At 40.6% G+C, this 14,591-nt stretch overlaps 1 protein-coding gene across 1 annotated transcript in view; it reads left to right on the top strand.

The window, feature by feature from the left end:
• The first annotated feature begins 2,145 nt into the window (after positions 1-2,145).
• Dkk2 (dickkopf WNT signaling pathway inhibitor 2) overlaps positions 2,146-14,591 on the top strand; it is an 87,198-nt gene continuing 74,752 nt past the window's right edge. The window contains exon 1 of the mRNA XM_057793558.1: positions 2,146-2,942. Coding sequence (XP_057649541.1) covers positions 2,721-2,942 — 222 coding nt within the window. The 5' untranslated portion in view covers positions 2,146-2,720. The remainder of the gene's footprint in view (positions 2,943-14,591) is intronic.

Raw genomic sequence — 14,591 nt, forward strand, 5'->3', positions numbered from 1 at the left:
TCCTTAAAAACATAAATTCATTCTTCAGTTCACACAGGAACACACACAGTTTGCTGCATAAAACTACATATCCATGTATGTTATTTGTTTTAGTAAAGACATTTGCCATGAGATATTTCTTCCCTTTAGATGTTCATTTATTATCATTTACGCTAGGCTCTGTGATTTAGCAAATATCCAGGTTTTTTTTTAATCTTGATGGATAAAGATTTTGTGCCTATCAATGTAGTAACTCCTGACTCTTCCTTTATCCAAGCCCTTGATAACCACTGTTCACTCGTCATCTTGAACATGTGTGGTCAGTGCTTTCTCCTGCATCTTTTCTTCAGAATTCAAACATGCTATTCTTATGCATTTTAAAAAGTGAAACAACCATTAACTATGAAGACCTGACATAGTGATGACAATTGTCTGTACTCTCGGTATTTTGGATAAGGAGGAGAGGAGTCAGGAGAATTACTAGATTAGAGTAATTTTGAGCAATATTACCAGAACATGTTCTCATAAATAAATAAATAAATAAATTTTACCTTACAGTCATAAGACATCCAAAGACAAAACATGTTTATTTCTTGGTTGTATATTCTAAAAACAAAAAACCATGGCCACCACCTTGTCTTCATAAAAAGTTTCAGGACAGGATGATTCCCAGGTCAGGAAAGCAAAACGCATAACTAACTCTGCCCAGGACATCCCAGTTCTGAATGCACACCTTAGATCTTAGCATTTGGTGGAAAATACAGGAGTCACTAACCCTTCCCTTACTGACATGCTAAATTCGGCTCCTGGACAGCCTGGTATATGCCAGAATCAGGTGTGAAAGAGGACGGTTACATCCAAAAATTCTAGTGTGTTGCTGGAATGAGCTTCTCACAGCAGAACGCCCCTGTCTGTCTCCACGTTGCGCCCCAAGGACACTGTTAGTGATTGGATGAAGGAGCTCCAGCTTAGGAAACATAAAACAACCTTTGCTCTGGTCGCCCTGGGTTACCAAGCTTCTCCAAACCCAGAGTTTGCTGGCAATGCTTGTCTCCTGCAGTGTTTGTGCGCCTATCTGACCATTGCTGCTGGCGCCCCCAAGTGCTGCAATCCAGTAGGCGCGTCCTGGATGCTCACTGAGCTGCTGGTGACTTTTTAGAGAACTTCTGAGCTGGGAGCTGTAAGGGCTGACCCAAAAGGCCATCCTCGGACTGGGAGGGGGAGAGCTGCGCAGGAGTCAGCACCCAATGCTTCCGGCCCATTTTGCCATTCACCCGGTTCCCCATTAGGCTTTTTATTCCTGACTGGGATTTCCTCTTTGCAAAGCGGACGTGTTGGCATCCTAAAGGTCAAGCGGCGAAGTCGCACACCCAGGGATATATTATCCCCTTCCTCCCACTCCTTGGATAGATAAATGTGTACTGTGTGTGTGGGAATGAGTAGAGAATGAGGAAACCAAAAAGATCCAAGCACTTCAAACGGGGAAGCTCGTCCCCATTTCTACAGCTTTCCCCACTCGCCCCCAGAAATCGGTGTGCACCCCCAAGATACACGTAAAGCGGGTCAGCCTACATAACACATTAACCTAGAGGCACTGGCTAAAATCAAACTAGGTTGCATACAACCCACTAAGTTAATTTACAAATGTCCCACAGGGCTTTCCCAGCGCTCCTAGTTGGAGGCTAGAGCTGGGTGGGAGAACTAAGAAAAGGCGGTTGGTGGCAGTCGTCACAAATGGGGACAACTCTTCCTCTTCATTTTCGCCGGTTTCCAAACTTCCAGTCACTCCCAGAGAAGTGATCAGTCACGAATATCTCCTCCCATGTTGCTCTGGAGGTGAACCCCAAGTTTTCGGTTGAAGGGTGAAGGAGGGGTGTGAGGATAGGAAAGGTGGAAAGCAAGAGGGACAGACCCAGTAAGGGCGCCTGCTGGGGGAAGGGGGAGGCGGGAGCTTGCCGCGGGCGGGTGTGGGGGGGGTTACGAGAGAAACGTTTTCACTCTTTGTCACTCTTGAATTGGGGGCGGAGGAAAAATGCACCGTGAAAGCTATAAAAAGAGAAGAGGGCGGGGGAGAGCAGAAAGAGAGCTCTGGCCCTCTTGCGCAGCGCGCATCACTGCATCGCTGGCTGTGCTTGGTGGCCCGGTGTGAACCAAGTGACTCTTCGCTGTACTGGTGGGAGTGCGCTTGCAGGAACCTCAGCTCGCCTCAGCTCTCTGGAGTCCGGTCGGGGGAAGCGACCACTTGCAAAGCGTGCTGACTTGGAAAAGAGGGACTGAGTGGTGCAAAAGTTGAGAGCTAAAGCGCAGGAAAGGAAAGAAGAGCAACCGAGGCCGAAGGAAAAAAAGTTGGGAAGGATCCCGCTCCGTGAGCGATTAAGGGGAAAGGATTCAATCGCGGAAAATAGGGCAAGAGCTCAGAAGTGCAGAACACAGAGCGACGCTCGCGTTGCGATCTGCAGGGCTGGGTCTTCCAGCACCTTGGGTCACGCCTCCTTGGCGAGAAGGCGCCTGGTCTTTGATTGCTTCCAGGGACTGCAGAGCTTCCTGCCCGCCAGAGGAGCGGGTCTCTCTGGGGTCGCGTTTGCCTGGAGGCTCGAGACTTGAGTCCAGGAAGGGCTGGGGGAACAGTGTCTGTAAGGAGCCCACGCGCCCACCTGAGGGGTTGAGTGTCGGCGTCCTCCCTCTCCTGACATTCACATCTCTCGGGGCTCCACCCCACCGCGGGAACCCCTCATCAGGAGATGGCCGCGCTGATGTGGGGCAAGGAATCATCCCGATGCCTACTCCTACTGGCCGCGGTGCTGATGGTGGAGAGCTCCCAGCTTGGCAGCTCGCGGGCCAAACTCAACTCCATCAAGTCCTCTCTGGGAGGGGAGACTCCTGCTCAGGCTGCCAATCGATCTGTGGGCATGAACCAAGGACTGGCTTTCGGCGGCAGTAAGAAGGGCAAAAGCCTGGGGCAGGTAGGAAACCCCCTCAAATACACTCTTCAGTCAGGAGAGGTAGGGACCAGAGCTTCTGAGCCTGAAGTTTGCCTTTGCGCCCAGAAAGAGTCAAAGCCTTACTCAGACCAGGTGTGGCGCTTAGGGCTACTTGGGAGGGGGTTCATGAAGCTGGGTCTGCATGGGCACTGAGACTTGGGCGATATTTTGCTGGTCTTTGGGATGCTTGTTTTAAAGCGGGGGCGGAATATTTACGTTGAGATACTTTTCGAGATCTAGTGAGTTTCTTTGGCGAAATGGCCGGAATGGTCCTTCCATCTAACATGCGGATGCAAACGATGCAAGCAGCAGCTGACAATAGCATCTGAGATGTGCTTGCTAGCCTGGGTTCTAAGCGCTTGGGGTGTTCGCTTGTTTAATCTTCACAACTCTGGAAGATAGGGCCCGCTGCTTTCCGTCTTCAAATGAAATGTTCATATGTGCCCCAAACTCACAACTGGTATAAGTGACAGCGCGGGGTTTAACAGCGAAGCGGGAATTCCGGCACCCAAAACATTTTACGCTGCCAAAAAGCAGATTTGCTCTCTTTCACAGTTCTCTTTCTCTGCCAAATTCTTTGCACTGGCAGGCAAGACCTCCAATAGACTCGCAGTTCCCCCTCAAGTAGAACTGCGCATAAATCAACTGGGAGGAAGAAAATAATGAGGCAACAGTGACAGCGTCTGAGGTGCCTGCAACACAGCAGGGAAACCAACCCGATTTTGAGAGAGGGAACTTCCCAGGGGTGTCTTGGTGTCTGTCACACAGGCAGTTTGATTGACAGTCAACTGTGAAGGGTTACACACACCAGAGCAAAGCAAGCAGTCGCACTGGGCACCAAGTGTGGTCAGCGCGCAGAGGCCAGGAGAGGGGGCTCTGTGGGCACTGCGAACCACCACAGCTCCACCTTCTGCTCCTTTTGTACAAAGCCAAAATCCAAGCCAGTTTGCCAAACAGCACAGGCACAGGCACATCACACAAGTGTCAACCAGAGGGGGAGGTCCAAGCTCAGTAGATGCGGGTTTTCCTGATTCCTCAGAGTTGAGACTGCACCCGCTTTCAGCGAGTTGTCATCAGCTGCAGCTGCCCACAGCCCAGGAGGCAGAGGGAAGACTGGCAGCTAGGGCTGGACAGCCAGGGAAGAGTCTGCCTGAGCTTGGTCCCCTACTGCCCTCTTATGGTCTGCATGTCTGGTGTGTGCCTGTCTGCCTGCTTGCGTGCCTCGTGTGTGTGTGTGTGTGTGTGTGTGTGTATGTGTGTGTGTGTGTTGCTTTTGTAATTTGAGAATAACTCCCAGAATTTTGAAATACCAAACATTTCATCTCCACTCTGAAAAGACTGCAAAGTTTATAATCCCAGGAATTTAAAAGAATTTAAGGAAAGCAACAAACAAAACGATACATATATGCAAATGGGTACATCCATTCATGATTTTCGCACATCCTCTCTCTCACACGCATGTCTCTTACTATTGCTTTTTCCCTGGGAAACACCCCAACATTTTCAACAGCAATTAACCTAACCTCCTCTTTGGAAGTTCATCATGAACTGGGACCATCATGAGCTGGGGTCCTGGCCTGGGAGGACATTAGCAGACAATCTACTACAGAACACCCACGCCTCACTCCATCTTCTTAGTTTGAGAGAGCTTTAGTTCTCCCCAGAACAGAAGGACGAAGCATCTCGCCGGGCTCCTCACTGTTTTAATTAGTGCACGTCTTGGGAGTTTCCACACTGTGCCTTTACTTCTGACATTACTTCGGGTCCTGATCCCTCCTGTTCCTCTGTCAAGTAACCTGTTATACCAGAAGCCATGAGTGCTTTACAGACCGGACTGAAGAGCATATATCTGAGTCTAACTTACCCTTTATGTTTTGCTAACATACCTGTAGACAGATAGCTATGCATTATTGTTTCTTTCCCTCAAAGACCTCCTTAATTATGTTTTTTAAAAGTGTTTGCAGTCACACTTCAACTCCTCAAATTGAATATCTAATTATTAACTTTCCAAATAAGTTCAATTCTTGATATGCCCTTCCGAACTTAGTGTATAAAATATATTTCATTATAAGTTCTTAACTATAATTAAGAGATTCTTAAAATGCAGAAGTGGGTTTGTGAAAAAGTCTAACCTGCTGGAATTAAGAGTAAGTAAAACAAAATGTCGGGGTGGATGGCAGGAGGAGAGTCGCTATCTAGGAGAACTATGTTGTATCTATTCTGCCATCTCACTTATGGTTTTGTCTAAAGCATGTGTTCTCATCAAAAGAGAAATGATTCTTTCTTTGAAGACGAGAAATAAATTATTTCAACATTTACTATTCTATCTTCTTTATTCCATGGGACACGCTGTCTCCTAAATATTAGTAGTTGTTTTTCCACAAATAGGATATAATTTTGAAACCCAGCTCAAGAGAAATGATGCTGCTTTTTAAAGTGGGGTAATCTCTAGAACATCAATGTTGGTTCCCAGATTTTTTTGCCCACCATAATAACAAAGTCCAGTTGAGAAGACTGACAGCAGCTGTTTCAGTATTACCACCCAAGGCCTAAGACGTTCAGTTCTGTCCATTGCCTTTAGTGATGACATTGAAATATCCATCTTTAAAGACAGGGGAAAATCTCTAGGACACAACCCCACTCCCATTGGGAGATTAGAAACTTAGTTTTTGACCTTCCTTACTTAGTAAACTGAAATTTAACAGCCATCTATTTTAAAAGTTCATAATAGGAAGCTAAAATACAAAAATTTGTCATTGCAAGGTTTTTCTTTTGGAGAGATGTAATGATTTGTTAATCCACAAAAGGGAAAATAGGAGTAAGGAAGTTTCATGATTTCCCAGAATTGGTTCATCTTGATTTCATGGAAGAGAAGTGTTCTTAATTTATAGGTTTTTCCTCTTCTGTAGGAAATGTGGGTGGGTTGTAAATTATTCCTAGAAAATACACCTTTGTATTTTCAGAAAGAAAGAGCACAGAGAAAAATCACGTTGCTGGCGAGAGGTGTTGTAGGCACTATTTTCACTTCTGGTGCGAAGCGACATAGAAAATACTTCAGCATCCTTTCCAGGACACCATGAAGACTTATGGTGGGAACTGACAAAGAAAACCCAGGGTGGTACTGTTTTATTAGTTGGTACAAAATAAAGTAGGAAAGGTGGTTTTGATAATTTATTCAGAAATTTTAATTTAGCTTTCACTTCTGGCATTGCTAACGGGTTTTTAAAATAGCATGTGCTGTATATGTGTACAGGACAAATCGTGTTCCACAATTGATATATATCCATGATATTTATATATTTCAGTTCCTAGGGGAAGTATTTTACATATTTGAAACCAAAGATAATTTTAAGTACTATCTTCAAAATCATGGGAATATATATCAAGCATGCCATTGTTTGATAGTGCCTCTACAGCTTTCCATATTGAACATTATGGGCCACCTTCGAAATAAACTTAAAAATATACCAGTGCAATTAAACAATCATTTTATTATGTGAAGTTCACTGTATTTTGTGTACAAATGAAAAATGTTCTAGATTTGTGTTTCTACGTATCTCTGTCACATCTCAGTTGCTCTTAATAGATATATTTAACTTGAAAGCAAGCTATAGAGCAACTTCAAATACTTCTAAAAGTGACAGGTAGATGATTGGCCAGTGACAAACAGTTATATTCAAGAAGTTGACAAGCATTTTTTTACATGTCTGTTTAGTGTAATCCCAATTCTATGATTTTTGAATAGACAGTTGAATAGAGCTGGAAGAACAGTTGTTAGGATTAAGTAATGTTTTGAGTAAAGAATTACTGAAATTTACTGAACTTGGTTAGAATTGGGAGACCTGGTTAGAGATCACTAATATCGCTAGATTTCGCTTTGTTTAATAAACACAAATATTTTATATTTATTTGCACTTGTGAGAATTCATGAGAGCGCCCACTAAAATAATCTATGCCGTCGTTTCTTTGTAGCGGCTCACTTTGCTTTCTGAAATTATCCAAGATTTCTTTTAACCCTAGCCCAACTTCTCCCTGCTAAGAAATAAATAACCTGCAAACACTTGTTTGATATCACAATACAAATATATCATTTTATAATTAAGCTTTCAAAAATCATTTAAAACTCTTTTGAAAGAATCTGCATGGGTATTCCGTTACGTTCATGGTAAGTCCTGCAGAATGGGCCGCTGATACAAGTGGAAGGTTGCCCGTGACTAGCAGGAGAACCATTTTAATGATAATCTAAGTACAAGCATCCATCATTCTGCTTTTGTGCTAGACTAGAGTGAGCAAGAGGACAAGGTGACTTAAATTCACTCCAGCTGTGACTCTGACCGAGTGCAGACTTTTTTATTATTCCCTCGGATACAGATTTCTGCCCTCTTCTCTCCTTTCCCGACTGTTTCAAATTGAAGGTTAAAGTTACAGCAATGTCATAGAAGAGGAACGGTATACTCCGTTTTAGGAGAATATTTGTGCCTGCTCTTTTTACACGTGCAGTCGTTTAAATTGTGCGTTAAAATCGCCTGCGGAGTTTTACAAGAGATTTATCATAATTAATAGATTTACCATTTGAAATCAGCCCTCTCGCGGGTAGTTATTCTTTAATATAAAGATAATATCAAGGTGAATTACAATCTTATTTCTCCCCATGACTCCCTGAACACATATTAAAGTTGATTTGCCTCATTATACCTCTAGTTGTTGGTATTAATCTATAAAAAAGATAAACTCACCTCATGTTATTTATCTGGTCATTGGTAAGATTTATGACATATAATGTCTGCATGAGTCTCTTAGACATTTTTACTAAAAGGCTTTTATATATTTTAATCCTATTCCTCCTCTTTCTCCAGTTCCCCCAAGATTCTCCTCAACCCCTATCCACCCAACTTGGTTTTCTTTCTCTCTCTTTCTCAACCCTCCCCTAATATCTGAAATTTGAAAAAAGCTTAAATTAGTAATAATTCATGGAGTTGTTTTTTGATTCCTTGGTATTGCTTTTTTAAGGTTACATAGAAACATTTAATATATAATGCACAATGAAATTTAATATTAGTATTTCAGATAAGTTATCAATATTTTCTTCTTTTTCTATTGACTTTGTATAGAAACTGGAAAGGGACATCATGTTTTCCCTCATTGTTGGTTTGGTTTTATTAAAACAAATCCAAACCGTTCTCTCAAACGAAGAGGTCAGTTGATATAAAATTTGGGAAGTTATTTTTTTCTTTCATAAAAAAATAGGAACATCTGTCCACAGGATAAAAAGTCACCATCCAAATATTTAAAGTAATGACTTTTCAATGAGTGTTTCATGATGACAACTTGGGTCACTGCCTGCTTCGGTTCCAAGTCAATAACAGGAAGGCCACAAATAACACCAATATCTAGTTAGAATCATTCTGGAGAATTTCTGCCATGAATTGTTTTCTGGTAAATGGTAAATTGAATCAGAGAGATCTTTAAGATTGGTGAATTCAATCTGATGTTGAAATCATTGTGATCTTAATGAAGGAATTAGGTTAAGGTATAATAGCATTAATTCAAACCGTTGAATCTATATGGCAGATTATTTTTGAGACCTTACAATTAGTTTTGATTTAGCTGCATTAGAAAAGCATAAGTCAAGTCAATAAGACCACATGGAAACAGTAAAATTTTAAGAGCTCACCAGCTAACTCGTTCACATAATGAAGAAATGGGACCAATGTACATCACTTCTTTCAAAACCTTCAGCAGCATCAGTTTAATTTATTTGATAATATATTGTAATTTGATATACATAATAGTTTAAATTCAAGTACCTTAAAATTACCCATTAAATGGCCCTATCCTGTGTAAAACAAAACTTTGAAAGATCAATGAATGAATAAGTACATTGCACGATGAGATGAATCAAAACCTCACAACAAGAAGAGATAGCAACTTTCAATATTATGATTTACCATATGGATGAGATAAAGTATATATTCTTTCTTCTGAAGACAAGAAGAATTAGTTATCATCAAATGTATGACTTCTTTAAACAAGTTTGCAAATTCTTAAAGCACATACTAAATTTTACTAAGAGGTACAATTGACTTACCATCTGCTTGGTGTCAGACTTGACTCCAAACCCCCAATTGTAGTAACTCTTTTGATCTTCTAGATAGCTTGAAGCTAACTGTAATATTCTTACTTTTCTAAATAATGAAGTATTTGAAAGCATGAGGCTGGAGGGATGGTTCAGCAGTTAAGAGTGCTTGGTGCTCTTTAGAAACCCGAGTTTAGTTCCTAAAACCCAAGACACGTGACTCACATTTGCCTTTAGCAACACTCCAGGGGATCTGATGCTCTCTTATGGCCTCTTTGAATGCCTGTCCACAGGTCACACACACACAACACACACACACATACACACACAAATAAATAAATTAATTAATTAAAACAATTATTTTCCTGAGTTAGAGATTATGCAATTTGTACAATTCATAAAGTGCAGAAAACAAAAATCCTGGCCCTAGACTGTCTGATATTTGAGCCAGTATATTTAATTACCAGGTTCTGATATTAGTAGGATAAGTATATTATTATTCTGTATTTATTTAGGAAGAGTATGTAGTCCTTTTTTTCTAGTCTTTCTAATATTGTATAGTGATTTTGATATATCCATAGCTGTGTTCAAGCACACAAGGAAACAAGCCATCTGTGGCTGCCAACTGCTCCTTGAAGTCGTCCAGAGCTTGGGACTATGAAGGCAGAGAGCACAACAGTATACATACCAAAGAGGGGTCTGCTTAGTCTTCCCTAAAAAGCGAGGGAGTAGTCACTAAACTATGTGGTGTGAATGGAGGGAAGACTCGAACTCATACGAGCCCCGAAAACCACAAAATAGACCAACTAAGCAATATAGATATTGTCCCACTTTTTTCGCTGAATGCTGACATTAAGAGTGACAGTGCATCACTGTCATAAAAGGGAAGCTGTCTCATTACTGGTTAACTAGCAAAATTATAGGTTGAAAATGGAAGCAAGAATAGCTCAGACTTCAAGGATACAATCATAATAAGCTGGGGTTTTAATACCCAAGGCAATATTAGTTACTCAACCACAGGAACCAAAAATAATTGAGCATACTCATAGAGTCTGCTCCAACAAAATCAATCTGATGCTGTTTAAAGTTAAAACAGTCCTTCAAGAGCAAAACTCTCAAGTGCTTTTGAGTGTCTAGATCCACATATTGTGATCAGAATTCAGAGTGCTGTTGTTTTTCTTTGCATATCAGCTGTCTCTTTAAAAAGGATCCATAAATTGGAGGTGTATTATTTTCACGCCATCTCCTCGAGTTTTGACAATTTTCTCTAGAATGATGTTTTCATAATTCACACAAATTAGAAGTAATTTTTAATAATATTGAGAATTAAGTTCATCTCACAGAAATGTGCAATAAATACATTTCTTTTAACAGGGTTGTTAGAAATGATAGTATCTGCTGGATAGTATTTTTATCTGGATGAAATATAAGCCTTCATCCAAATGGGAGCACAAAGGAAATTTTCAGTTTCAAATCACCTGAAACTGTAGTTATCTGTAAATGATGGTGTCCTCTTACACAGCCTTTATGGGTGACTTGACCTGCATTGAGGTGTTCTCTTGAAACCTAAAGTCCTTGTCTCCCCAGTATTAATCTTTACACTGTATGGTCTGATGTTAATTCCTTATGCCTAAATTTTCCCTCTATCTCTGACATTGTGCTGTTTCTGTTTTCTTTCTTTCCTCTGCTGATTACGGACTGTAGTCATCTACCTGCAAACCTGGGCACTTCTCACAGTCTCGTTCTGCTTGTTTCTTTCCTTCTCCTATTTGCACTCAAGGAAAGATAGGGTTTTCCATTTTTAAGACTATTAACTACTTATATCTACCTTTAAGATGATAAACCCCTCACGTTTCCCACACTGGTTTTGGAAACCACACCAGAAATAACTGCAACAACATATGAGCCCTCAGTAACAAAATGCAGACCTTTCACGCCTAATATCAAATTGTCAGAACTAGCCAAGCGGTTGTGGCGCATGCCTTTAATCCGAGCACTCGGGAGGCAGAGGGAGGCAGATCTCTACGAGTTCAAGGCCAGCCCAGACTACAAGAGTTGGTTCCAGGACAGGCTCCAAAGCTACAGAGAAACCCTGTCTCAAAAACCAAAACAAACAAAACCCAAAAACCAAAACAAAAAACTTGTCAGAACTTAGGCAGCCAAGCACCTAACCTCTGTGTAATTGTCTCTCTCCTGATGATGGAAGAAAGGTACGAGGAACCTAGCAAGACAGGGACTTTGCTTTTGTCTTTTTAAAAATCTCTGTTGTTTTTAAAATCTTGGGACTTAAATGATTTTTAACTTTGCTTTGTGGTGCATTTGGTGTTGAAGAGTTTTATGTTTGATTAGAATGCACACACAGCAGTGATTTCTGCTTATAAAGTGCTACATAAGATATAATGTACAAAAATAGTTAAATAACATTATTTTTCTGTATAACGTGAATGAGATAGTAAAGAATGGCTATAATTTTTGCTATGTCCTAAAAGATCAGCTGTTATTTTCAGGGTTAAGACCTTAACTTTCTTTTCAAAAGACTGACTCCTAGAAAATGCTGGAATTTGATAACTGAATAAGGTCATTGCTATGTGTTTCACCATTTAAGATGAGTGTCTTTATAGAAAAAGAATCAAAATTAATTTCATCATCTATAAATTTAAATGTTTCAAGAACTCATACAAAAGATTAAATTAATATCTGAATGACACATTGACAATCGCTTAGTTTTACTTTCGCATCTTATAGTTGAGGGAGTGAGATTGAGAGCAACGCAGCACAGATGGTGTGCATGGTAAAAGAATTCTCACTAGAACTTGGGTTCTCTGAATCTAATACAAGCCATTTAAATAAGTGAAAACCCTGTTTTCAGTTTATCCTGTGCCATCTTTGCTCTGTGTAAGAACTAAATGTGTTGTCTTGAGTTAATTAAGAAAATAGTGGTGGGAAATAAAATATGCATAGTTCTTTTTAATCGTTGTAAGTTTGTACACATTCACATGTGTTATCAAAGATTACAGTGCCGTGACGACAACTGTATCCAAGGCTCTTAGGCAGAATTAATGAAGGGAAGTGGCTGTAATTACAGTGTCCTCACTTACTTTCTCAGGCCTGACACTTCAGTGATGTGATTAGCAAGCAGCCCGGCTGAGCCTCCCCTGCAATAACTGCCATCACAAAGCAACTAAGGACGGAGGATGAAAATTGCCTGACCTTGGTCCAAGCCTCGCTAGGATAGGGGCCAATGGCTTTGAAACTTTTCTCCCAGAGTCAGAAATGTATTTTATGTTGTGATCCAGTATGACTTTCTGTCACACTTCCGGCAAAAAAAAAAAAAAAGCTTCAAGTATATATTCTATTATGATTGACAATGAAACACATTTTAAAATTTCATTTATTTTCTTTTCTGCCCGGTTTTGTCATCATCTCCTCCCCCTTTTCTTCTTCTTCTTCCTCCTCCTCACCCACGTCCTTTGGAAACACTGGTCGTCCCTGCTTTAATTAATGAATAAAACCTGCAGCTTGAGTAACATTGAGCCAATGAGTTGTTAGCTGTGCTCAACGGGATCTCAGGTACTATTCTTGGCAGTCAGCCTCATTTTCTGCAGACATTCAGAATCCACTCTGGTGGTGTTGAAGAGAAAGCCTCGTGAAGAGCAGCATTCATCTCTCAAACTTCTGTCACTCTCTTAGCTCTCTGCCAGCCATGGGCCCAGATAGGCTGGATCTCTTCAGTTGCTGATATGTTTCATATCTTTCTCTCTCACTACTGGTAGATGTGAGCAATAGTTACGGGCCTTTGCTATTTTGCTATTTCTGGCATCTGTAAACCCTGTGTTAACATCCTATTTCTATGCACATACCATCTACTCTATCATACACCGTTTCCCAGAATTTGCTACTGAAGACGGCTACCATTTCCACCTGGGGTACTAGGTAGCCCTGATTAGACACATGCAGAGTAGTGAAAATTACCCATCTTTATGGATTTCCACCAGGACATCAGTTATCACCCAATGCATTTTTATTATTGTATCTCCAGTAGTTTTATGTCCTGTCTTTGTAAATTAGAAAGTATTGCCTCTTTATAATTAATATCATTAAAAACTGCTTTACAGAAAAAAAAACTTATACTTTTATCTTAAATTTGTGAATGTCAGTTGTGAGTCGCCACACAATCAACTCAAGTAAATTGTGATTCTGAAATCATCACAAGTTTCCATGTTGATATATTAACACTTTTTTGTGGGGATAAAAGGTGTAGGTATAAGAGATTGAGAGTGGAAAGGGTTTTCAGGTTTAAAAACTTTTTATTATGGCCTATTGGTTTGGGTTTTCTTGAATTTTCTCTTAAAAACCTCAGTACCTTGCTAATATTTTCACAGTTCTGATAAACACTCATTTGTTCTTATTCTTGTTTCCCACGAGCAGAGCCTCCCTGCCTGCCACTACAATGTTCTGCTAGTGACTTCTCTTCCTGTTATACCTAAGATGTGTTCTTTGTGTGCTTTATTTTGAACGCATAGTGGATCACATAGTTTAGGATGCATAAGGTTCGGGAAGATGATTCTGTGTAAAGTCAAACTTCATTAATGTGAAACAGTGTCAGCCAGGACAGAAAAAAGGTGGGTGGACTGGGATGAGGTTCTTTTTAAATCTTTAAAACAATTTTATTTCACATACCAATCCCAAGTCCCTCTCCCTCTTGTCCTCCCACCCTTCCCATCTTCTCCCCATGCCACCCCCCATCTACTCCTCAGAGAGGGTGAGGCTTTCCATCTGGAGTAAACAGAGTCTGTCACATCACTTGAGGCAGGACCACAGCCTCCCCACTGTATGTAGATCTATTCCTCCATAGGGAATGGGTTCTAAAGAGCCAGTTCAGGCACTAGGGATAAATACTGGTCCCACTGTTAATGGTCCCTCAAACTGCCCCATGCCACACAACTGTTTGCTTAACTATGTTTATAACAGCATTATCCATATTAGCCAGAACTTGGAAACAACCTAGATGCTCTTCAACTGAAGAATGAATAAAGAAAATGTGGCACATTAAACAATGGAGTATTACTCAGCGGTTAAAAAAAATAAATGACATTTTGAAATTTGCAGGCAAATGTACGGAACTGGAAAAAACCATTTTGAGTGAGAAAGCCCAGATCCAGAAAGACAAACACAGTACAGCCTCACTCATAAATGGATATTAGACATAAAACAAAGGATAACGAACTTATAGTCCATGACCCCAGAGAAGACTGGAAACAGGAAGGGGTTCTTTTCCAAAGCTTTTGAAAATATAATACTCTGTTAAATAAGAATGTTCTCAATACCATAATAACTGATTATCCATCCTACATGGGCAGGAATGGAATCTCAGAGTCTTAAATACAATGGAGACACATGGAAACATTAAACTTCTTTTCAGAAAATTGATGTGATTCTTTAAAGAATTATTATTAATTTAATAGCCCTCACCTTCAGAATAATTTTAGTGTTACAGCACAATGGAGCAAAAGGTAAAATGACAGATAGCTGACCCTTAACCTCTGCTCTCTCCA

Source organism: Chionomys nivalis, chromosome 18 (genome assembly GCF_950005125.1).
Source record: "Chionomys nivalis chromosome 18, mChiNiv1.1, whole genome shotgun sequence".
Classification (NCBI taxonomy): domain Eukaryota; kingdom Metazoa; phylum Chordata; class Mammalia; order Rodentia; family Cricetidae; genus Chionomys; species Chionomys nivalis.